We start from the raw sequence: 26227 nt of genomic DNA on the forward strand, positions 1-26227 counted from the left end.
GACCCAGTGGTGGATCATGAATTATATTTGGGGTCACTGATCATCATTTTTAAAGAATGTGAAAGAAGAGAATGAAAATATTAGAAAATGACAGTGTTTCTTGCACATAATTTTATGAAAATTTGTTGAAGGTTTGTGTGTGTGTGTGTGGCCTATGTAGTAACAGCCATGGAAGCAGTAGTAGGAGTATATCATGATGTAAGTTGTATTTCTTACTTTGCATCTTTATTAAACAGAATTGAAAAACATTGCTCTCCAGTTTTTTAACACAAAGACTCCAGTTTTATTATTCTGTTTCAAGGATGTTATCATCTTATTGAAATGCACCTTTGATCACATTTTTATCCTAACCAAAAATTCTTTGCTGATATCAGTCCAGGGCTTTCATACATTGTCCCTACCCTTTTCAGAATTTTATTTCTATAAGCCCATTGCTTATCTTAAATCTGAGATAAGGCTTCAGACTACTCCATATATATCTTTTCTATGTCCCTTTATTTATGATGAGGTCTCGTCCTGAAATGACCTCCCTCTCCAATACACTCTAGCCTCTAATCCAAAAAAGTTGTGTTTGTTCTTACAAGTCAAAGGTTAATATCCATTGCAATGCTTTACAGTATTTCTTTGGCAGGAAAAATCACTGCCCCTCTACTGTTCTAAAATATTTACTAGTACCTTTATTCAACCACATTTGAAAAGTTATCATATTTACTTGCTTATATAGTGTTGATATCTTTAATGAAATTAGTAGAGCTAACCATAATAATAATGAGAGTTACTCTGTGTATCTTGTGTATGTGAACTGAGAACCTGTGTACAGCTATTTGATATCTCAGTCTTCTAATAGCACTGCTGATGCTCTAAACCATGTCCTGAAAACATGCAGAACTGGGTCAGAGGTTAACGTAACTTTGGAAAATGGGCAATTTTGTTTGAATATATTTCCTCATTTAAAGGGGACAGGCTCTTCTGGGCTTCTGATGGTACATGCCAAAGAAAACAAATCTACTACCTGGATTGGGCCCTCAGGGTGTCTTGTGAGCTCTGCACCAAATCTTCTGATACCTGTACAGTTGCTTCAATTTTTATTTTTAACATGTTAGTTCTCTTAAACATGTTACAGATGTCCCATTAGACATTTGATAAAATGTGTTTAGAGAGATGAGCTCAAGAAAACAAGGGGTGCGGTACCAATAAATATGTGTTAAGCTGTGTTAAGATGTGTTAAGAATGACTGCTTTTACTTTGTTTTAACTGAAAGTGTTAAAATGTTTAACTGTCAGAAACTGTGCTAACTAAAATAGACCAATATTGGAAAAAATCATCCTTTTAAGTTGGAATTATTTAAACTGAAACAAGAAATGTGACCTGTTCCACTGATGTATCTAGTTTAGGTAACTAGTGTTTTCAGCAAGCAGAGCAATTCATTCAAAACGAGTTAGGAAGACAGGAGAAGCTCTAAAGACGGATAAAATTTTTTCACTCTGATGTTTTAAAATACCCATAAGTCTGAATTTACCCATAAGAAGAATTAGTACATAGGGATGGTAAGCGGAAACAAGAAACTACCAGTATTCAGCATTCTTCCAATTGTTAGGACCCCACCCCCTTTATTTTATTAAAATATAACAAGTTTCAGTTGGTGGTTTGTAAAAATGAAACTCCCACTTCTCTCTTACCCGGATAGTGTTCTTTTTTTAATTGAACACCACATAAAATATTGAGATAAGCTTAAAAGCCTATTATGCATTAAAATTGACAAAGACTTAGAAATATCCTTATCAGGTAACTAAAGAATAGATCAAAAATATTGTAAATATAAAAGGCACCAAATTAAGTATTCCAAATATTAGTAGTTTTCTTTTTTTAATTTTTTCAATATTTATTTATTTATTTTAAAAATGTTTTTAATGTTTATTTATTATTGAGAGACAGAAAGACACAGAGCATGAGCAGGGGAGGGTTAGAGAGAAGGGGGAGACACAGAATCCGAAGTAGGCTCCAGGCTCTGAGCTGTCAGCACCGATCCTTCAGCACCGATCCTGATGCAGGGCTCAAACTCACAAACTGCGAGATCATGCCATGAGCCGAAGTTGGTCGCCCAACCGACTGAGCCACCCAGGCACCCAAATGTTTATTTATTTTTGAGAGACAGAGAAAGGCAGACCATGAGGAGGGAAGGGGCAGAGAGAGAGGGAGACACAGAATTCAAAGCAGGCTCCAGGCTCTGAGCTGTCAGCACAGAGCCTGACGCGGGGCTTGAACGAACGAACCATGAGATCATGACCTGGGCTGAAGTCAGACGCCCAACCGACTGAGCCACCCAGGCGCCCCAATAGTTTTCTTAAGATACATATAGAAAATCATGCTTGGGGAATTTGAAAAATTAAAGTGAAGGGCAAGGCATACATATATACATGTTAAAAAATTAAGGATGATTATCAGTGATCTTGATCATTGGGACTAAAAAGCATGAAAAGCACATTCACACGATACTTTGATAAGATGATGAAAACAAAGATTAAGGACAATAATAACCATAAAAATACAATATTCTTGGAAAGGAAATTATTTTTCCTGTTCCAAATAGAACTGTCTTAAAACTTAGTTTCATTCATTTGTATAATTAATTCCTTCTGTCTCACTGGCAGCAATACTTTGTTCCTAGCTCTATTACTATTGCTACTTTACTATTTTTTTATTCCTCTCCATGTCTATCTTCTCCATTGGACTGCAAACTCCAAACAGTTTAGACCGTGTAATTTATCTTTATTTCCCTAATATCTACTGCAGTCTCTCAGGATTTGGCATATAGTGGCTGCTTGATAATTATTTGTTGAATGAAATAATACTTGTTGAAATTATGTGACAACAAATTCATAGAATGACTGCTTTTACTTTTAAACTTTAAATACATGTTTCTATTTTTTGAAATAATGACAATTAAGAGCCATATATTTATGCAAAAGATTATACCATTACTCAAAAAATTATGGGACTCTAATATTGAACTTCTTTCCTGAACAAGTTATGGATCACAGTAGAAAAATCATTCTCAATTATTTATGAGATCACTATGCTTTTGACACAAGACCAATTTCTTCAGTCTGATCATTTGCACAATTCATTAAATATAATAACAACTACTAGTTATAACCTTTTGTCAGATGCTATATATAAGTTGTTCAAATCTTAAAGAACATTCACATAATTGAGTTATCTATAATCATGTTTTAAAAAAGAGGGGGGAGAAAGCTTCAGTTTACATAGCTTCAGATCTGGGATTTAAACCCAACTTTGAATATAAAACACTACAAATTCAACAAACGGTAGCTACACTTGTGAGCATGGCATAATGTATAAACTTGTTGAATCACTATGTTGAACACCTGAAAGTAATCTAACATTATGTGTCTACTATACTTCAAATAAATAAATAAATAAGTTGGCCCAAAATGAAACTGAAGTAAATAAAACAAAACAACAACAAAACTACAAACCTAAAATTTAGTGCACAATACCAAAGCTTCAAATGATTTTGATGCTTCAAATGATTTTGATTATCCAAAACACATTGTCCCCCGCCCCCCCCCGTCTCCCTCCGCCCCTCACACACACGCGCGCGCGCGCACACACACACACACACACACACATACCATGCTTGTCACTAATGAGAAAATACACAAAACTATAGGCTACAAAACTCTATAAGTTACCCTAGCCCTAACTCTAGCCTTATTTTATTTATTTTATTTTATTTTTTTAATGTTTATTAATATTTAGGGGCACCTGGATGGCTCAGTGGGTTGAGCGTCATGCTCTGTCTCTCTCTTTGTCAAAAATAAATAATAATAAACATTAAAAAAAAAATTTTTAATGTTTATTTACTTTTGAGAGAGACAGAGACAGGATGTGAGTGGGTTAGGGGCAGAGAGAGAGGGAGACACAGAATCCGAAGCAGGCTCCAGGCTCCGAGCTGCCAGCACAGAGCCCGACGCGGGGCTCGAACTCATGAGCTGTGAGATCATGACCTGAGCTGAAGTCGGACGCTCAACCCACTGAGTCACACAGGTGCCCCTCTAGCCTTATTTTATGCTCAAAATCACTCAGGTACTATTACAACTGAACCCAACTCTTCAGATTGCCAGGATATCATCTTTCTCACCTATCTCCAGATTTTTAACCACTTTTTTAAAATATAATTTATTGTCAAATTGGTTTCCATACAACACCCAGTGCTCATCCCAACAAGTGCCCTCCTCAATGTCCATCACCCACTTTAACCTTCTTTTTAAAGTAAAATGGTTTTGTTCCCAACTTTAAAACAGTATTTGCATTCACTGCATGGGGAAATGCATACACACACACACACACACACACACACACACACACTATCACTACCAAAAACAGAAGTTAAGCTAACTCAAACGTAAAACACTTTTAAGTTTCCCTCTAAAAGATAGTCACTGTTAACATTTGGTACCATACTGACTGCCAATATTCTAAGAAAAAAATATTTCCAGTAATGGCATAAGTCAAACAACATACTGAAAAGACTACATTCTGTAGTTCCCAGAATTTTGGTGGATGCCAGTAAAGTAGATATGGGAAGTGGGAGGTCTGATCTCTTAGAAAAATGTCAGGGTCCTTTCCCCAAAACTATACTAAATGATGTTGATGTAAAACAACTTTTCTTCCTTTTGATGATACTTGTATTTACTAGTTCTTCTTTATTTATTTTCTGTGTACCATGACTTCCCAAGGCCTTGACCTTATCATATTTACCAAAACCTGTATGAATCATTAAAAATTAGTTTTGTTTTTCTTTGCCTAAGAAGTGATACTCTTCTCTTAATTTTGAGTCTAACATTTGCTTGACTACATCAGGAAGAAAGGCAACACTCCTGGACCAAAGGAAACAAAAGCCAGATTACAGGATGCAATATTAAGTGGACAATATTATTTCCACAAATTGACTGATGAGAAGCAAATTTATTCATAAAACATGGCAACCAGAAGGAAAAAAAAATTGAAACAACAGTGCAAGTTGACAGAACCTATTTGAAAGGTGTCTATTGAATCATAAGAAAATAAAGTCATAGAGTTTCAGAGCCAGAAAGAAATTTATGAGACCATCTAGTTCAACTGACTCATTTGGTATATTGGAAACCTAAAACCCAAAGTGATTTACATTACTTGTTCAAAGTCACACAGCTATATTTAATGCCGATGCCAGCAGGAGGATCCAGGTTTCTGAACTCTCGAATGACTATTATTTCAATTATACTTCAATGGAGAAAATGTACTGCTTAGCAACAATGACCATTTAACTGCAAATATTTACATCTTCTGTGTACCTAGGTCACAGATGTAATTTTCACATCATGAATATACTACAAATACATTAATCCTAAACCATCAGAAGAAAGATTTACATTTACTGAATAAATAATTTGTACTTGAATTTATATCAGTCAAGTTCACACATTATCTCATTCTACTTCTATACCCACAAAAAATAGAAGGATGATTTTATTTACATTAAATGTGAAGAAACCATGGCTTACAGAAGTAAATAGATCATTTGAGACTGAATATATATATATATATATATATATATATATATATATTAAATGGAAAGGCTAAGACTTGAAATCAGATCTATCTGATTTAAAGATTTATCTCATTGATGAAGGTGTTAACTCTCTTGAGAGAAAAGGTCTTCAGTTTTCCCCTCATTTATCTGGCCTTAGGATATTTTGGGATACTTTTTGCACACACTAAATAGATATTAAAATAAAGGAATTTCTAGGGTTCCTGGGTGGCTCGGTCAGTTAATCATCTGACTATATCTTGGCTCAGGTCATGATCTTGCAGTTGACCAGTATGAGCCCTGCATTGGCTCTGCACTGACAGTGTGGAGCCTGCTTGGGATTCTCTCTCCCCCTCTCTCTCTCTGCCTCTCCCCCAATCGCGCGCTCTCTCTCTCTCTCTCTCTCTCTCTCTCTCTCTCAAAATAATTTAAAGGGCCACCTGGGTGGCTCAGTAGGTGAAGCATCTGACTTCCGCTCAGGTCATGATCTCATTGTTTGTGGGTTCGAGCCCCACATCAGTCTCCATGCTGACAGCTCAGAGACTGGAGTCTGCTTCGGATTCTGTCTCCCTCTCTCTCTGCCCCTCCCCTGCTCACACTCTGTCTCTCTGTTTCTCTCTCCCTCTCTATCTCAAAAATAAACATTAAAAAAATTTAGAAAAGGGAATGCCCCACAAAATGGTCCATAGATCATAACTGGAGAAACTGCTCAACACTATAAATTCAGATTGGTGTTTCTTTTGTATTTCTGTGATTTTTTAAATTGTTCTTCCCACCTTATTGAGATATAGTTGGCATATAATATTGTGTAGGTTGAAGGTATACAACATGATGATTATATAAATACAAATATATGTGTGTGTGTGTATATATATATATATATATATATATATTAATAACTGCCAAAACAAAGATTATTAAAATATCCATCATCTCACATAGTTACCATTTCGTGTGTGTGAGGTTTTATTTGTTGTTGGATTTGTTTTGTTAGCCTACTTTGAAGAATGGTTGGTGCCTTGTGGAAATATCAGACATTAAAACAGCATTCCTCATTATTTTTTTTTCAAGATAAGTTATCAAAATTTGAAATTTACCCTAATAAAAACAATCTGTCACTGGTTTTCATGTCTCAGAGTAAACATACAACTGAAGACCTCTCTTGATCTAGTACAGCACAAACTGTTATTTCTAATTAAAAAATATAAGTGTTTCCAATCTTAATTTAAAAATAAAATATTAAGCTTTGAGTAGGAGAGAAAAAAGCTCTATTGTTGCTTCCTTCCCTTACTGTGTGTACTCAGGAAAGTCACCGAAACTCTTTTTTTCCCTATGGAAAAACAGTTTGTCAACCTAAGCCTAAGTAACTCAGAGGAACCAATAGGAATCAGTTTAGTTTCTTCAAGATTCATTTTTTGTCATCCAAAAAAATGTCACATTTTAAAACATAGCACATTCATATTTATTATCATTTTCCTTTCCATTTAGTATACAGTCCATATCATTCCTTTATTTTTTTAATTTGCCTTCCACTCTAGCTCCACTGTCACTATCTTACTTTGCCCTCATTATCTCTACCTTTTAGACTTAGTCGTATCATTTTTATCCCTCTCTAATTTATCTATTACCTAGAAATCTTCCTGTAATTTAAACTGGCCACGTCATTCCTCTACTGAGTGGCTTTACAGACTACCTGCAAAATGAAGTCCAAGCTCCTTAGCAAGGCACCAGGGACCCTGTGTTACCTGTCTCTCAGCCTCCTTCTCCAGCCTCACCTGCTTCCATTGACCCATACAAACTTCTATTCTAGCATGCTGAAACGCCCCCACAGGCCTGGAAATGCCACTTTCTTCCACACTCAGGTCCCTCTGTGCATAATGGATCCAGTTGGGACTTGGTCTCACTCTCCTTTCTCTCCTTTCTATATTAACCTTCTCAGTCAACTCAAGTGCTACTTCCCTCAGGAAATCATCCTTGACCATCAGCTTATGTCTCCTCTCTGCCTCACCACAAGTGCTTACTTCTCTGTATAACTCTCATAAAGCAATGCACACATTTTTGATCATTACTTTATTTCCTACACTGGACTGTAATCACCTCAAACTTAGAGACTTACTCCCCATTTTTGTATCTCCACTTCCTGTTAAGTAGGCAGATAAAAAAATGAAGGTGTTAATGAATAAATTATAAGAAAGATCAAAGCTATGCTATGCATCACTTGAAACAATAGGTGCTGAAAGTTTGTATTTGATTTTGGAGTAGATATTTTGGGCCTATGTCTATTACAGATGAGTTTGCTAGTTGAAAAATAACAAATACTTTAAACCCAAAACTGAAGCCATATTTTGAAAATCTATAGAAGGACTGATCAACTGTCCATTTGCTAATGCTCAACTCATATCAGGAAATGATAATCTCCACAACAGTTTATATTAATATGAATTATATCAACTTTCTCTGTCCTATGAGTTGGATTTAATCACATTTTGCCTCCTCTAGTAACTTCCTTATTCAGTTCTCTTCCTGTTTTTATCTTTGATTTATTTATTATCATGGTCCTTTAATCTGTAAATATGCTATGCTTATATACCTCAAAGTATATCCCACTTCTGCTTACAACAACAATAAAACCCACACAAGAAAAAACAAACCAACAAACTCTAAGGAACTTTCTTGAACTACAGGATGCTATGTAAATCCTTAATAGGGTATAATGATCCTTCATCTTATAAGCCCAACATACCTGGACAATTTCCTCTTCCACATTGTTTCTCATTTTGAACCTAATAGTTCAATGGTCCCAAAAACCTCTACCTAACCGAAGATCATGGAAAGTATTTGTCTTTATGCTTACTGGTCTCTTTGCCTTAGATTCCTGTTTTCCACTTGTGGAACGACAAATCATCTAGATGTACCATGATTGACTTATGCTTTTTTTCATGCATACATGTTATACAATTCCTTGATACTCAAGCAATTGTTTATGTTTGGATAGATTCCTACAACTGCAAATAGTAAATAAAGGAATACACTATTTGTAAGTTTTGGTAGACATTATCAAGCTGATTTTTTCAAGTAATTGTATCAATTTATGTACTTGAAAGCATTTCACAGGAGTTCCAGTATCAACACAACTTCGCACTGAATATGAAGAGTTTTAAAAGTCCTTGCCAGACTGATAGATGAAAAATTGTATCTGTTTATAGTAATGTGTTTTTAGAAAATGGGCTATGCATTGTAAGTCAAATTTCTAAAACTTAAAATAGTTAATCATTGTCATTTCCATTAAAAAAAATGATCTCTTCTAGATAAAGTCTTTTTATCCAAGGAATGATGTCGTTAGGAAAAAAAAAAAGTCAGACTTTCACCTCAGATCACAATCCACAATGAAGTCCATATTTGGTTTTATGTTAAATTTTAAAATTCATAAATAATTATATAAAATGGAAATTCTGCTCTCTACCCAGAACATGAATTGTATGATTAAATCAATAGAAATCATAAAGATAATTAGTTTTGTAAAAACTATAAAATTTCAAGATCAAAAATATGAATAAAATATTAAGTAAAAATATGGTAGGAAATATATGGAGTAAATATTGCATATGCAATGGAACTATCCCTAAAATATAAAATATAAAGTGGTTATTTTAATCAAAAAGAATGTTTTAAAGTTTATTTATTTTTGAGACAGAGAGACAGAGACAGAGCATGAGTGGGGAGGGGCAGAGAGAGAGGGAGACAGAATCTGAAGTAGGCTCCAGGCTCTGAGCTGGAGTAAATTATGTGCTGTCAGCATAGAGTCCAATGTGAGGCTTCAACACACGAACCACCAAATCATGACCCAAGCCAAAGTCGGACTCTTAACTGACTAAGTCACCCAGGCACTCCTGATAAAAAAAAAAAAAAGTTTTTAAGTCTTTCCAATGCCTTGGACCTGACTCATTACCAGAAACTTAGCTTTTTGCAGTTAACACATTTGAGTTAAGGACAAACATATTCTCTGTGAAGGTGGAGGGGAAAGAATTAAGGCCATTTTCATGAACATTGAGAAAAGCAGAAATATTTTTCTCTCCCAGAAAAGAGTCTATTTTGCTGTAAGAGTTACATGCATAGAAGGGCAAGAGGATGATTTAAAGTTTGCCATAAATTAGCCACTAGTGGAGAATCAAGAACTGACTAGGTTATGAAAATGCATTGTATCAGTCAAGGGGAATAAATTCCTCCATCTTGTTCTTTTTTAAAGACATATTATCCCTTCCTTTAGGAAACTAGATCATCATAAAGTAAAACATTTTTATCTGATTGCCTCAGTTTCCTGAAGAAATATGTATCTTCACTACAATTATTTCTAATATTATGTACTCAGATTTTACAGATGCTCCTATCTAAGAAGTGTTCCTGTGTCTTTGCCTTTCATATTTATGTTATTCAGTGTCAACTATATACATATTTGATGAATTTGGAAAAAGTTTATCTTCCTGTATATATCAGACAATGAGAATTTGCATTTCTAGTCAATGTCCATGTCTATTGGGAAATGCACTGACAAATTTAATTTTCAACTACAACACTTAAACATGATGTGTTTTAGTATCATTCATCATTATTTTTATAGTTTATGCATTTCTTTACTATATTTCCCAGCTGACACTATAAAAACACTTTGAAATGATAGGCATATATTATTATTATCACTGAACAGTGGAAAAATTAGACATTTGTTTAATATTATGCTTCTATTAGCAGGAACCCAGCTTTTTGACATCTAGGATATTTCACTATACTATCCTTCATATTTCTGTATTTTCTTCTTAATTGTAAGTGTTTCAATGACTTTTACTTATATATGACTCCTCTTAACATACTAATTTTGAAATCCAGTGTTGCATGAGCTCTAAGACAACAATACATGAACACAAACTGTATTTTTCTTAAGTCCTACATTAATTCTTTCATTCAATAAATATATAGCATATACTTCAGTATATCAATTTTGGTGTTAGATCGTGAAGATACAGGCTAAATAAATTAGACATATTGGGAGTTCCAGCTTACCTAGAGCTTAGTGTCTACATATACTGAGATGTCCAATACATCTCAAACCTTAAAGCACATAAGAACCACCTGAGCACTGTGACCAAATGCACATTCTGACTCAACAGGTCTGCTGCAAATTCTGAAATTCTGTATTTCTAACACGCTTCCAGGTAATGACAGCATTGGTAGTTCAGAAGTACAATTTGAACAGCAAGGATTTACTTATATAAATATGTATGTATAAATATATGTAGGTAGGTAGGTAGATAGGTAGATAGATAGGTAGATAGATAGATAGATAGATAATTTTAACTGACCTCTCATTGCTGATTTTATATTTTAAGGAAAAAAATGAACCAAGAGGAAATTAGGAGAGAGTTGGTTGAGCACGTCAGGAACCAAGGATGATGATTAACAAAGGAGAAACTGAGCAAATACAAGATAGTTGTCTAGACTGGAGGGAAGATGGGGGCAGTATAAAATGGAGAAAAAAGAGGTACAAGGAAAGGAATAAATAAACAAAATTAAATTTGAAATTCCAACGAGCCCGAACAGAACAAAAGGTGTTTTACAGCCCTCAGTTAACCATTTCTTAATCACTTCACTCTTACTTGCTATTCCTAGCATCTCTGTTTAAGCACAGTGAAGAGCAGCATATGATGGTCAAAAATATCAGTTGCTGTTTGCAACTGTTAATTTACTCCTCTCTCAGAGTCTTCCACATGATGTCAAAGTGGTACAGAGCAGAGCATATTTATTTTATCAGACTGGACACAGTCTCCCTTCTATAAAAACCCAGTAGGGACAGGTTGCCTGACATTTCCTTCAATCCCCAGATATTGAAGGAAAAGGAAAGAATACACCAGCGCTTTCCCACACCTAGGTGAGGTGAGAAGAATAGGGTAGATGGACTGAGGATTTGTTCTCCACCATCTCTCAGTATCAATATTAAGAATTATTTGAAATTTCTGTTGTCATCAGAAAACTACTAAGTTCATGAAATTCTTGAGTAAAGACAAATATTAGAATGTACTGTTTTGTAAGTTCACAGGGGTGTAAATTATGTGAAAAACTTAAAAAAATAACTGAAGGAAAATTTAAAAGCACTTTAAATATTGCAAAATCCAAAGCAATTTTCACCACTAAATAGTTATATACTTTAAAATATACAATGTTATAATAATTTTACAACTACATGAAGTTAAAAAAAAAGACTTAAAAGATACTTTTAAACAGATTGTGTAAAAGTAGCTTTATAAACCTGTTTTCCTTTGCCTATGATGATATAAAATGATACATACTGTCTTCTAATTCTTGAAATTCTTGAAATTTTACAGCATACTTTTAGATATGTATGTGTGGAATGAACGGGGCAGAGATTTTGTAGAGGCAATTCTATCACTCTGTGGGCTCTGTGAGTAGGTAAATTGTAATACCTTAAGTAAAGATAAATACTTTATACAATGATCTCAGCTTCTAAATTAAAAAAACAAAAGCATAGAAAGCATATACCTTCTTTCAATATCATCTACAATGAACTCGGCTTGTACTCCTGAATTCTATACTGGGCAATGGTTTTCCTGTGCAGTGTTGATTCTCTCTCCAATATTTAGCATATGTCAGGCCACCCAAAGAAAAAATATAAAAAATTAATATCAATAGGATAATTTATTTAATGCTTACCAGTTTTTTAAACTTAATGATGAAGGTTCTAGTGATATCATTATTCTTCTTCATGTGATATTAAAGAGCTATCAAAATTAAATTTGGCTCAGAGAAAGTACTATTAGGATTGTTCCATAGATTGTACATAAAGTCTAAAAGTGGGTCCAACTACCTTACAGTATAACTATAGTAGAAGTCACCATGCCCTTTAGACTGAGTTGAATATTGTTCCATATCTTGTGAAAGTGATTGAGTCTATTGAAGGCTTGGTTATTTCTATAAGTTGTGTAGCTGTTTGGTATGTTCTGTTTAGTGTATGTTGGGCTGTGAGACAGTTTGTGGCACTATACTAATGCCTTGTAATGCTCTATGATATCTTCTTATAATGTATTGTATGTGATATCTAAAGGTTAGTCACCTATCTAGAATTCTTATGGAATATTTCAATATATCAAAGACTTCACATAAAATTCTGAGTTTGAACAGTCTCATTCAGTATAGGAAGCATAGCTTATTCTCTTTCAAATATGTTGTATTCTTCTGCACAACTTGAACTAACGGAGCTGACCACAGACAAATATTTTAAATTTACCATGTGTGTTTAGAGATGTCTCATTTCAGGGATTATTTCTGACCCCACACAGAAGGAATGCAAGAAGGAATGTATAGGTAATCATTTCTATAACTGTGCTCCACTCAAGACTGGCCTGAGTGGCATGGTTGGCCACAACAGGTTTGTTGTATGAATAAACTAATGTAGTAAGTTACTGATACTTTTGAGAAAATAATTACAGTTTACTTTTTAACACATTTTCATTTTACATGACAATTAGCATCATACCAAACACATATGTTCGATGAGTAGAATTATAGTTAATGTGGCACCTGGATGGAGAATTTTAGAGAATTATTTGTGGAAACCTCTAAATTTACTGGTTCTATAAATACTGGTACAAAGGAGTGTTTCACAATTTTAAAATCACATATATTTTTCCTTCTTTTGTCTACAGACATCTTTTAAAATGATGTTAGCAGTGTAACAGTAGCCCACTGAATATTTGGAATGTCTTTTTATTAATTAATAAAACAAAGCTATCATTAAGCCTAAAATTATACTTCTCTTCACTTAAAAATGCCATAGATATAGATTTTATTTGAAGAGAAGAAGAGTTATCCCAGACAGGAAAAGAAAATATTGGAGATAAAATCATACATCCCATAGAATTCTTTTGTATAGATCCTGGTCTGTGCCAACTCTATGGATGCAGAGGCACATAAGAGAAAGTCATAGTTTCTTATGGTTTCAAGATAACAAATCCAGAGTATTCAAAATGCTTAGATCTGAAGAAGTAGATGTAATGAATAATATTAAAATATTTCCTTTCCTGCCATTTGTGACAACGTGGATTGAAATTGAAGGTATTATACTAAGTGAAATAAGAGAAACACAAATACTGTATGATATCATTTATATGTGGAATCTGTTATTTAAGTGCATTTTCCTGTTACTTAAGTACATGTAAATATGAGACATAGATTTTATACATAAATTCCATATCTAGTCAGGCATTAGGGAATCCAAACTAGGCTTTAATTGATTTTCCTTTTTTTTTTTTTTTTTTACTTGAAGCATCACAAAGACCAGGGCTTTTACTTTGTGTAATATCCCACTGAAACCATCATTTAATTTAATTAGTTAAGTGATGATACAAACTTCCACTAAGGGAGTATTTTGGTTTTTTTTGTTTGTTTGTTTGTTTGTTTTTGTTTTTGTTTAAGGGAATATTTCTTTTAAGACAAGAAAGGCATGACAATGTGTGTGTCTTTGTATTTATGTACAACTACCACTATACGGGCAAACATACAAATGGTCACTTTTCACAGGCTAATTTTAAAATACTTATGTGAGGTATTAAAAATAACATTTTCTGGGGTACCTGGGTGGCTCAGGTCGGTTGAGCGGCTGACTTTGGCTCAGGTCATGATCTCATGGGTGCTGGGTTCGAGCTCCACATCGGGCTCTGTGCTGACCGCTCAGAGCCTGGAGCCTGCTTTGGATGCTGTGTCTCCCTCTCTCTCTGCCCCTCCCCAACTTGCGCTCTACCTCTGTCTCTCAAAAATGAATACACGTTAAAAAATAATAATAAAATAAAATAATAAAAAATAATATTCTCCAAAATTATACTTCACAGGTCAATGATGCCACGTGTATGCACCATATACCCTCCTCCCCCCAATAGGACAACAGCTTAGAACAAGAGATTCCTGTTGCCATATAATAATACACTTATACATCATTAAACAAAAAAAAGCATTTTATTTCTTTGAAGTCTTTCTGAAAAAAACTAAAAGTGAAGCTTAAAATTTAATTAATGTCAACTGAAGATTTTATCTAAAAATAATATTTGGTTTATAAAGCTTGAGGTTAAGTTGAACATAATACTTCTATGTATGTGATCTTTGAGGAGTCACTGAACTAATCAGTGCCCTCTGCAAGCAGACCAGGCATAATTTATCTCTCTCTTAACAAACTTACTAACAGGAAAAGTGGGAAACAAATAAACAACCTGGGAACACAGGCTATGCATGCAATCAAATGACCAACACCATCTGTAGATATGCAGATATATGTGCAGTAGGTATCTAGGAAGGTGAGATATTTGAAAGATTCTAAAGATTGTTACCAAAATTTGTAACAACTTCAACCAGCTTGATATGGATAGAAAACTAATTCAAGGAATGAGTCTCCCATTGAGTTTTAAAGCAAAAGTCCTTTGTGGTATTCTAGAGTAAAAGAAACATATGTACAGTAAAAAAAAAAAAAAAAAAAGACACACATACTCAGAGAAGGAAAAGGTATTTGGCACATAGATGATGTGGCAGAACTCCATGAGAAAGGCAAGAGCTTTAGGAAAGATTGAAGTTTGGTTTAGTGATATGTCATTGAAAACTACTGCGTCCATGAGACTCAAAGGAATGAATTCTCCAAACAGCTATTATTACACAACCAAGATTGTTTTCCTGCAGAGACTATTTCTTTCCAATCATAAGTGGACTTTGGCTAAAGTTTTCCTTATAAAACCAGAAACCTAATCCAGGGCTGCATTGCCCTAGTACATACTATTATCTAGAATATTCCAACTTCTATTTTTGGAAACTAGTAAAAACTTCGGGGTAGGAGAAGAAAATAAAAATAATTATAGTGATAATTTTCATGCCTTCATTAAGATCATTATCCTAATTTTTTTACACTTCTTGGTAATTCCATAACACAGTTATAAGCTTATAGAATTGGTCATTATTTTGCTCTTGTAAAATAAGTTTTAAAAATAAAATAGCGGGGCACCTGGGCAGCTCAGTTGGTTAAGCATCTGACTCTTGAATTCAACTCAGGTCATGATCTCAGGGTCCTGAGATTGAGCCCCACATCAGGCTCCATGCTGAGAGTGGAGCCTGCTTAAGATTCTCTCTCTCTCTCTCTCTCTCTCTCTCGCTCTCGCTCTCGCTCTTTCTCTCTCCCTGTGCCTCTCTCTCTCTCTCTCTCAAAAATAAATATATAAATAAATAAATATTAAAATAATCATAGCTCAGAAAAGTATAATTAACCTCATGAAGTTCTGTTCCTAAAATCACTCCCCCATTTGCAAATGCTCAAAACCAATAAGTGACTTGCAACAAGGAGATAATAAAGTTCTGGAGATACAATGCACAGCACCATGATTATAGTGAACAATACTGTACTATAGACTTCAAAGTTGCTAGAATACTCAATCATTTTCACTATAAGAAAGAAGTGGCAATTATATGAACTGGCAGAGGTGTTAAGACAACAGTCTTAATTTCAATCAAAGGTGAGGCTGAACCTAATAAGTTATATAGATCCCAGTGCTAAAGCTTAGAGGGATGTAAGAACAAGGATTTCAGTCACAGGTGATCCTGTATTCCTCCAGTATTAACCAAACTTGAAAATTCTTCTCTTTACATTGCAACAATTTCCACTTATGCTATAAATCTTTATTTCTTTATTATTCCTGTCCTCTGATTTTCAGTCTCTTTAGAAATTCTAGAAGCCTTAGTTTCTTCTTCACAACCATACTTCACACAGACTTCAGTGGTTGTAGCTCATTACCTCCACTTCCAATTTAAATTTCCCTTTTTCTTTCCCAATTTAAATTTCCAATTTTTCTTTCCCTTATTAAATTTTTTTTTACCTCCTCTTTGGATACATTTTTGTTTGTATATCTACATGTTGACAGAGTTTTTTCTCCCCCTCAATCCAATCAATCTTTGACCATGCATCCAATTGAGAAAAAGTAAGATAATAAAGTAAAATGTTTGTAGTTCTATTCATTGTTATGAAATGTATTCACCTGATAGTGTGCTATTATGATTTTTCATGGCCATTATTACTTTATGAAAACATTGCTGCCAATTTATGATTAATATTTATATAATTATATTTATTTTTAAGGCTATATTTCAAAGAAATATCTATACTTTTATCTTTCAAAATCTATACTTTTACAGGCTGAATTCCAGCATAACTTTAGGTTTTCAACATAGAAAATTGGTATGCTTTCCTATGTTGACATTGAGCTATTTCATATTTAAACATACATACTTCATTCATTCAGAAAATTTTTTCTGAACAACTAAAACAAGCCAACAAATATGTTCAGATGCATGAATTGGAAATTAAAAACCAGTACCTATGATGTCATCACAATCCCATTTCTATGGCTGTTTGTTTCACCTAAGGTTAACCAAACACATGACTCATCAAACATCTGCTCACCATCAATGAAAAACAGGGATGTTTAATTATGTGAGAAAACTCAAAAACTAAAGCATACTAACATACACAAATATATAGAGTACTGTAATGAAGGCAATTTGGTGAAAGATATCAAATGTAACCTTGCTTATGTACTTTTTGAAAATTTGCTTTATAAACTTGTTATGTTCTTAGAATCTGCTAAATAATTGTCATTATAAGTGTAAAATTGCTTACATCTATTACATCATTACATAGATGTTCATAATCTTTATGAATAAATAAATATAATTTCTTATATATAAAAAGGATTATAAAATTAACAACTAATTAACCAATAATTAACTATTATTTATATTAGTGAATTAATTAATTAACATTAAATTAATTGATATCAAGGAAAATGATTAACAAAAGTCAGTGTCTGTGTATTAAATCTAATAAAATTGTCAACTGGCAAAAAAAAAAGCTGGTGTGACACTGCTACAATAAGATCACCTTTTCTTTCAATGACACAATAATTTTAACTTCATTTTCCAGGGTAAATGTAAATTTGGAAACTATGCAGAAAAACAAAGCATACATAAATATTTGTTTGATTTTTCAATAATCCTTAATATTGATACTAGACTTACACTCTTCTGTCAGTTTTCTATTCCTTAGTAAAACATCTTTGAAGAAATTACAATCTTTAGGAACAAAAGAAAGCTCACCTTATTACAAAGTTGTGACTGTCAATCTCCTTTCCACATTCACTATCAAGCAGAATGCCAGAATTTCCAACAACTGCACAGGTCTTAAATCTGCGATTTTTCATTGGTGACACTTCAGGTAGGAGGCTGTGAAGATCCTGAGAAATATTTAGTGTCCGACGCCTGTCGAGTACATAGTGTATGACATCACCAGGCTTAAAGCTGCTCTTGACCACTGAGACATCTCGTTCTGCATCTAGGAAACGAAGAATGTTCTTCCTATATGTCAAATACAAAGTCTTCCATTAATAACAACATAGCCAAGAACTGGTGATATGCACAAAGTAACGGGTAATAAAATATAAATTGGTAAATTACTAATCTTAAATTGTCAGGTGGTAATTAAAACAACCAAATAAGTGAATTCTATTGAAATTGAATTTGTCCTTAAAAAATCATTTGCACATACATTCTCAATGATTTGTCAAATAAATATAGTATACACATCTATTTATAGAGTGAAAAAAGGTCCCCATCTATCAAAAGATATAGAAAAAATAATTTATTCTGCTGCAGGCACTCTGGAAAACAAAAGGGAGTTTCCTCAGAAAGTTAAAAGTACAACTACCCTATAATCCAGCAATTGCACAACTAGGTTTTACCTAAAGGATACAAAAATACTAATTTGAAGGGACACATGTACCCCAATGTCTATAGCAGCATTATCAACAATAGCCAAATTATGGAAAGAGCCCAAATGTCCCTCAATTGATGAATGGATAACAAAGATGTGGCACTTATATGCAGTGGAATATTACTCAGCCATCAAAAAGAATGAAATCTTGCCATTGGCAACAATGTGGTTGGAGCTACAGTGTATTATGCTAAGCGAAGCAAGTCAGTCAAAGAAAGACAAATACCGTATGATTTCACTCATATGTGGAATTTAAGAAACAAAACAGATGAACATGGGGGGATGGAAACAAGAAAAGAGGGAGGTAAACCATACGAGGCTCTTTTTTAACTATAGAAAACAAACTGAGGGTTGCTGGAATAAAGGTAGGTGGGGGATTGGCTAAATGGGTGATGGGTATTAAGGAGGCCACTTGTTGGGATGAGTACTGGGTGTTACATGTAAGTGATAAATCACTAAATTCTACTCCTGAAACCTATATTACACTATATGTTAACTAGAATTTAAATAAAAATTTGAAAAAGGCCAAAAAGAAAATTTTATTAAATAAAACAAAAATGCTGTGACTTGACTTTGCCTAACTACATATTCTGCTAGCTTTAGTTAATTTTCTATAGTCATATTGTTTTGTTTTGTGTTCTGTAGTTAAGGTAAATAGAAATAACTTAAAATGGTTTGGAATTATACCTTACTTAACTGTATTAAAAGGATTAAACTTCCCAATAAAACTAACTCAAATCATGTATATATTATAATTATTTGTAGAAGGGTTAAAACTACACTGTATGAAAGTTTTCTTTCAAGAATCCAGGAAGAAAGATGGGTACATTAGAGGAAAAAAATGGATAGATAAAATAACTCACTATGCATGGCAGAGATAGCTAATAGTTCCTTAGTGATCTTCCTTGCTATCTTGCTTTTAGTATTTGAATTTTCTAAGTTTTGCTCAGGCATAAGAATCCTCAGCTAAAACATTTCCAAGTTTACAAACCCAAGCGCAGATGGGTTTGGTCATGCGAGTTAGTTTTCTTACATGGGATATGGGTGGATCATGTGCGTGGCTATACAAGAGAGAAATAAAATCTCAACTTGTTTGATCCACTGTATTTTAAGGTTTCTCTTTTGTATTATGGAAGCTTAGCCTATTCCATACCAAATAAAGAAATTTATAACAGATTCAAAGGTGCTGTATAAACAAATATGTATATCCTAAGTTAGACGATAAAAAAATAAAGGTATAGCTGGCTTTTGATATAATCAAAACTCTTATCTGCAGTAACCTGGGAGTTATATCCTATATATAATAAGCCTGTTGCTCTTGGAAAAATGGTTAAAAAGTGTTTCATGTTGTTTTATGTTGGTTGCTCCTTTTAGGAAGGCACTAAGACAAAGTCAGCCAAGTGGCAAGTTGAGATGGAAATGGCAATGACCTGTATGCAAACTGTGTGAGTTTGGTAATTGGGACCTCCAAAATGTTTCAAATACCCCAATTATCAAAAGACACAACTATAAATCAGAGCCATCCCAGGAGCAAGAGTCATTGCCTTCCCACCAAATTTATAGATTCAAATGACTTGGGAGGGAAATTGAGGGAAAGGATGGTGAAGCTAGAATAATTAGAGGAGAGTCAGAGGCTGAACTGTTCAGAAGAAATCTCTGGGTGTGGTTATTTATACAAGGAATTAACTATAAGGAAATGGCCCAGGAGTCTAGCATGTTTTTGAGGGAATTTTATTTCTAAAGAAATGATAAGCCTGCCTACAGACGTCTGAGATCACTTAATCCTCAAGCTACCAAACATATACCAGCCAGAAGCAATCTGAGAAACTCTCTCCAAGATTGGAAGTTGGATATAATTTACTGAAGTGTTCTTATTATAAGCTTGTATTCTCAGAGTGCTAAAAACAATGCCATTATTATAACATTTAAGATATGACAGACATGTTTTCCTTTAGTGCTGTTACGGTTTAAGCTCTAACACATTTGTAAATTTTATTACTGAGCACAATGTGATCTCCTCCCACTACTCAACCAAAAGGGCAATTCTCCATATCACACTTACAAGCCAGAAGCATGAATAGCAAGGAGGGATGAAAAATAACTAACTCAAATCTTCCTTTTTGTTTTACTTTGGTTTGCTTTAAATAGGTGCCAGTTTAATGTCTTATTAGAAAACCAGTTGACTGAAAACTTTGGCCAGGTTTGATACACAAGGGATATAACCATTAATTCTCTGGAAAAGAAAATATTTTTTGAATTTTTGCTCCAATCAGAATATCAGGTTCATAATTAGAATTTATACAGGAAAAACCTTTATAAATGCCCTATAAATGAAATTTAAAAATTAATAAAAATGCTATCAAGCACCATAACAGTTCATCTTAACTAAGTACAGATTATATGTGAAGACAATTGCTAGTGAAATCAGCAACTATAGGGTATATGAATTACAGAAAATTAAGAAGTCTTTCATTATGTTAAGAACATATAATTCTTCACAAAAGTTAACTATCACCAAGAACAGCAATCCATAGAAACTTTTGTACATACTTACTGACATTTGTTTGTTTAGAGAAAAGTTTTAGTAATGCCTGACACCTGTATTTCAAAAAAAATTCTCATTTCCTGTGAAAATGACAAGGCTGGCTCTAAAATAAAAACTGCACGGATGTGGTCAAATCACCAAACTAGATTATCATTTTCCTTTGAACATAATTTAAAGGGGATGTTGTAGATATGTGAAGATGTAACTCACAAGTGGTGAAGTGTTTCAAATGTGAAGTAAATAGACCAGAGAACAAGATTTGAAAGAAGACTCTTTAACTGGGAAATCCAAAAAGCAAAATCCCTTTACTCAAGAAAAAGTTACCACTTACGTTCTTGTCAACTGATGGGGACTTTCCAATTAACAGCACCGTTGCTGTGTTATAGAGACTTTGCAGCAAAATGTTTTATTCTTTATTTTTTTTTTCAGGGCACAAAGCTACTGTATTTGGACACAGTTTGCTACATACACAGAAAAGCTCAATACGTGTTTCCAGCCAGCCCAACCCTGAGCACTGCAAAATATTTTAAACACAGGTCTTTTACATTCCTCAGTATAATAGAACATCTTTAATTTGTTCACTTTTAGGGAAAATTGATATTAAAAACGAATAATAAGAGTTCAGAGAAATTTCAAAATATAACACATTGTCTAACACTTGAGATACATGACATAATTATTAAATGCAGATAATACTATGTGTTCTTCCAATGCTCTTGTATAGGCTGAACAATTGTTTATTTTGTTAGTATAGTATTTGTCTTTTTATTCATTTTATTTTTTTAATGTTTATTTATTTATTTTCTTTTTCTTAATGTTTATTTATTTTTGAGAGAGAGAGAGCGAGAGGAAGGAAGTGAGGGGCAGAGAGAGAATCTGAAGCAGGCTCTGCACTGTCAGTACAGACCCTGACAAGGAGGCTGAAAACCATGAATTGTGAGATGTGACCTGAGCCAAAGTACAATCTGAGTGAGCCAAAGTACAACACTTAACAGACTGAGTTACCCAGGCGCCCCATGTTTACTTATTTATTTTGAAAGAGAGAGACAGAGCATGCACACAAGGCACAGAGAGAGAGAGAGAGGGAAGACAGAATCCCAAGCAGTCTCCGTGCTAACAGCACAGAGCCCAATGTGGGGATCGAACTCACTAACCGTGAGATCATGAACCAACCCGAAATCAAGAGTGGGAGGTAAACGACTGAGCCACCCAGGTGTCCTTATTTGCTTTTTTTAAACTGGGAAAAGGGGGAAAGGAAACCTTGAATGTCTGCAGTATGTCCTTTTTCTAATATTGAACTAAACTTTTCTATTTTAGGGCTTACATCTATGCATGGAACATTATTTTAGCTCAGAATCCTGGTGTAGGATCCAAGAAAAATTGAAAATAATTATTATGAGTGAATAATATCGTGACTTCAATGCTTAATAACTTCTTTTTTTTTTTTTTTTTTTTTGCAAACAGTATGGAAAGGTTATGTTTTTCTCCCTAGCACGCTATAGGCATTTTTTTTAGATTATAGATGTAATGGACTATAAAAAGTTCTGTAGATTTGCTAAATCTAGTTGTTATTCAGACTGTAAATCTCTGAAAAAAAAGAAAAAAACTAATGCCTAAGTATAATTAACTAAATGCCATTGGAAGCATGAAAAATTCTTATGCTGAACTGAAACAACACTTTATCACCAAGAACATACATGCTTTTGCTCAGATAATTGACATGCATGAAAACAGCAGATTCAACAAAATGATTTCAGCAGGAGAGAGACAAATTATTCCTAATACTTTTTCTTAATATGCGGTCAAGTTATTACCAGATACTTAAAACAAGGGGTCATGTTTTCTGCATGTGACTGAATAGAGCAACAACAGAAAAGATTCCTGACAGGTCTTCAACTGTCGTTTTGTGGCCATAATGTAACTTTTGAAGCAAAAACCTAAATTCAGTAACTGTTTTGATGATAAAGATAACTGAAGGAGTCTGAAAATATGTTTCACTTTCAGTGAGACTAAAAATCTTAGTCATAAAGATTATGTTTTGTTAGGCAATCCTGGTTTAAACTGAAAGGCTGGTTGAGACTGTTAAACTGACAGGAATAGATTCTATACAGAAACTTTTCAACTGAATTTTCAACTAGAACTTCCCTTTCAACAACACACATCACTTGAAATAGCAGCTGCAGAGTTCCAGAGAGTTAATTTACTAAACATTGTTTTCACTTGTGTAATGTTAAATATAGCTAACCTATCACCAGGTGCCACTCTTTCTTCTCTGTAGGTTTCTTGTCAACAACAAGCATACGTGCTGTGGCAACTAAAATTTAATCTAAATGACACTGTTGACTCCATCAGAGATTATTGTTAAGACGAATCTTACAGCTGGAACACATCACAAGTTGAGAAGCAAATTAGGTTATAAAAAGAATCAGTTTTTGTAAACTTTTGACTTTAACCAAAAATCACTGAATTGAATCAATTGTTACTAATGTGGTTTATTAAAAAAATTAAAAGGCTAAGAAATGCCAAGTGTTTCATTATGCCTACAAAAATGCAGAGAGAACACACAAATTTTTGTCTCAAAGATTATTTTCACAAGGCAATGTTTTTCAAAGCACTGAAAGAACATAATTAGCTTGTTATAGGACTTCTGAGCTTAGGGTCCCAACTGATACAGAAAGATATTCTAGCATCAAAGAAAAATCCTCCAGAGCCAGGCAAAATTGTCTCAAAATGCTTGAAGAAAAGCATTTTTTTAGCTTAATTTACACCTCAGATGGTCATTTGATTATTTGGCACAGCATTTAGCAATATGAATTAATACTATATTTTATTATTTTGGAGCAAAAGAACCCTCCACTATGTGTATTCCATAAAGACTACATTTTTAGTATGAAAATAGAGTTCCCCCCCCCCACAAATTGTTTTAATAATAAGAGATCTGGTACCAGTTGGACAGAACTAGCTTTGAAGTTTGAGCAACAAACAAGCTGTGTGACCCAAAATGTGCTCCTCTGGTTACTTACTGAACAAAGTATGTAGAAGAATTTTATGTGGACTTTGCTCTAAAGTAAATGAATGCATGCAACAGTGAATTATTTTTGATAGGTAAGCATATATAAATGTGCAATTATGTTTAGTTAACCTGCAAGCTTGACCTTTTTAAAAACCTTGATGTCTGACAATGCTAAGAGTTGAAAATATTATTTCAAACTAATCATGATGTTTTTAATCTTTCCCGATAAGTTGCTGACCTTGTACCTCTCTATATGTCCACATTTGGTATTGTAATTCTTTAGGTTTCTATTCAACCTATGAAAAATGAGGGGAAAAAAAACAACCCAAAGATGTAAAAAATGGTCAAGTCATCAGTGTCGGACACGATCAAATAATCTCTCAGTACAATGTTTACGGATTTACTCACAAACACCTGATGTATCTTAAATGTATCATTTCTTGGCTTACGCTAACAAAGAACAAACAACTACCAATGAAATCAAGTCCTTAACCAAAGTAATTATTTTAAATGTGAAATTAGCTGTGGAATGTATAAACTCTTCTAAATACTGATGAATTTTCAAAGTACAATGAAGGTGGAGCCATCTCTCTTAGAAAACTCCCCAGAGGTACAGTTGTTTGATGAACATATATAAATCAATTCTTAATGTGCTTATGAAAGTAGCAGAATATATATATATATATGGCTGGAAAAATTAGTAATAAGAAAGAAAATCATGTCTACTAATGTAGGGAAAAACAATTTATCTTTAGTGACTGCTCCACATGTTAATGCAAATAGATAAATAATTTATTAGGAATTTCACAAGAGCATTATAAATGTAATGAGATTTTTAAAGTTAGAAAGATTTGTAAGCATGGTTTAATCATGTAAGATCAAAAATGATTAGTTGTAATATCCTAATCAAAACTTCAAAGTAGAATTTTAAAAACACTTGTAAAATATGTCCATACCCACTCACAGACACCAAGTAATATGGTTCTTCATAAATGTTATACATGCAGGGAAGAAATAAAGAAATTTAATAATCCAAAATAGTTTATGGTTAGTTTCTTGTACAACTTAAGAAAAACAAAACTCAGCTAACAACCAGACATTTTCATAGTCTGAATTTTTTATTACAGGTGTCAAATTGATTAATACTCACTAGTTACTGCTACTATAGTCAATTTTAATTTTTATGAACTGTTTGCATGTTGTACAATAATGGTTTTACAGATTATTTCCTTGTAAGGAAGTGACAACTTTGTATGTATTATTCAATATTTGCTCAATGTTTTATTGTTTACTTCTTTATCTGTTACGGAGAATCATATGAAAAGAGTACTAACATTTCATACATATTATCATCTGTTATAACTGAAAACAGATTAATTGCCTTCAAAGATATGAACACAATCTTCATTAAACTGTAAAATTATAATAATGAATTTCTTCACTCAATTTATGGTTAATACCCTTAGTTTGAATATCTTAAAAATGGCAAAATGTATCTCTTTATCCTCATGGGGATCTATAGTATTCATTTTTGTATAGATACTAGAAAGGCATGGCCACATATATTAATTAAACTATTGCTAATTACTTATTGAATTTACTTATTAGACTTTACCTTATCTGATATGTTATTTAGCATACTTAGATACATTAAACTATTAAAATTTCTTATTTTACTTTACTTTCTTCCACTACTTTTCTTTTTTTTAAATTTTTTTTTTAACGTTTATTTATTTTTGAGACAGAGAGAGACAGAGCATGAACAGGGGAGGGGCAGAGAGAGAGGGAGACACAGAATCTGAAACAGGCTCCAGGCTCTGAGCTGTCAGCACAGACCCCGACGCGCGGCTCGAACTCAGGGACCGCGAGATCATGACCTGAGCTGAAGTCGGACGCCCAACCAACCAAGCCACCCAGGCGCCCCTCCACTACTTTTCTTTACTTGATCTGTATATCCTTACCTAATTGGCCCCCTTCTTGCCCAATCTTTCAGTTTGAGAGTTCTTTTTGGGACACCTATAGATTAAATATTTCCTTTTTAAATCACCCATATTTCTGTTTTCCCAATCTACTTCCAAGAAGTAGTAATCCTTATTCTGTTCTAAACTAAAACACACCTGTATTTATGACCCTATGTAGTCCCATATTCTGTTGCTTTTTCCTCATATAATTATCCTTTTCAGGGTTTTTAATTTAAATGTGTGTATAGGG

The 26227-nt window shown here is 33.6% G+C and overlaps 1 protein-coding gene across 1 annotated transcript in view; it reads right to left on the reverse strand.

Moving 5' to 3' along the window:
• Nucleotides 1–26227, reverse strand: part of ST8SIA4 (ST8 alpha-N-acetyl-neuraminide alpha-2,8-sialyltransferase 4) — a 100064-nt gene that overhangs the window by 65000 nt on the left and 8837 nt on the right. Inside the window, 1 exon segment of the mRNA XM_049647650.1 lies at nt 17786–18043. Coding sequence (XP_049503607.1) covers nt 17786–18043 — 258 coding nt within the window.

Source organism: Panthera uncia (genome assembly GCF_023721935.1).
Source record: "Panthera uncia isolate 11264 chromosome A1 unlocalized genomic scaffold, Puncia_PCG_1.0 HiC_scaffold_17, whole genome shotgun sequence".
NCBI classification, from domain to species: Eukaryota; Metazoa; Chordata; class Mammalia; order Carnivora; family Felidae; genus Panthera; species Panthera uncia.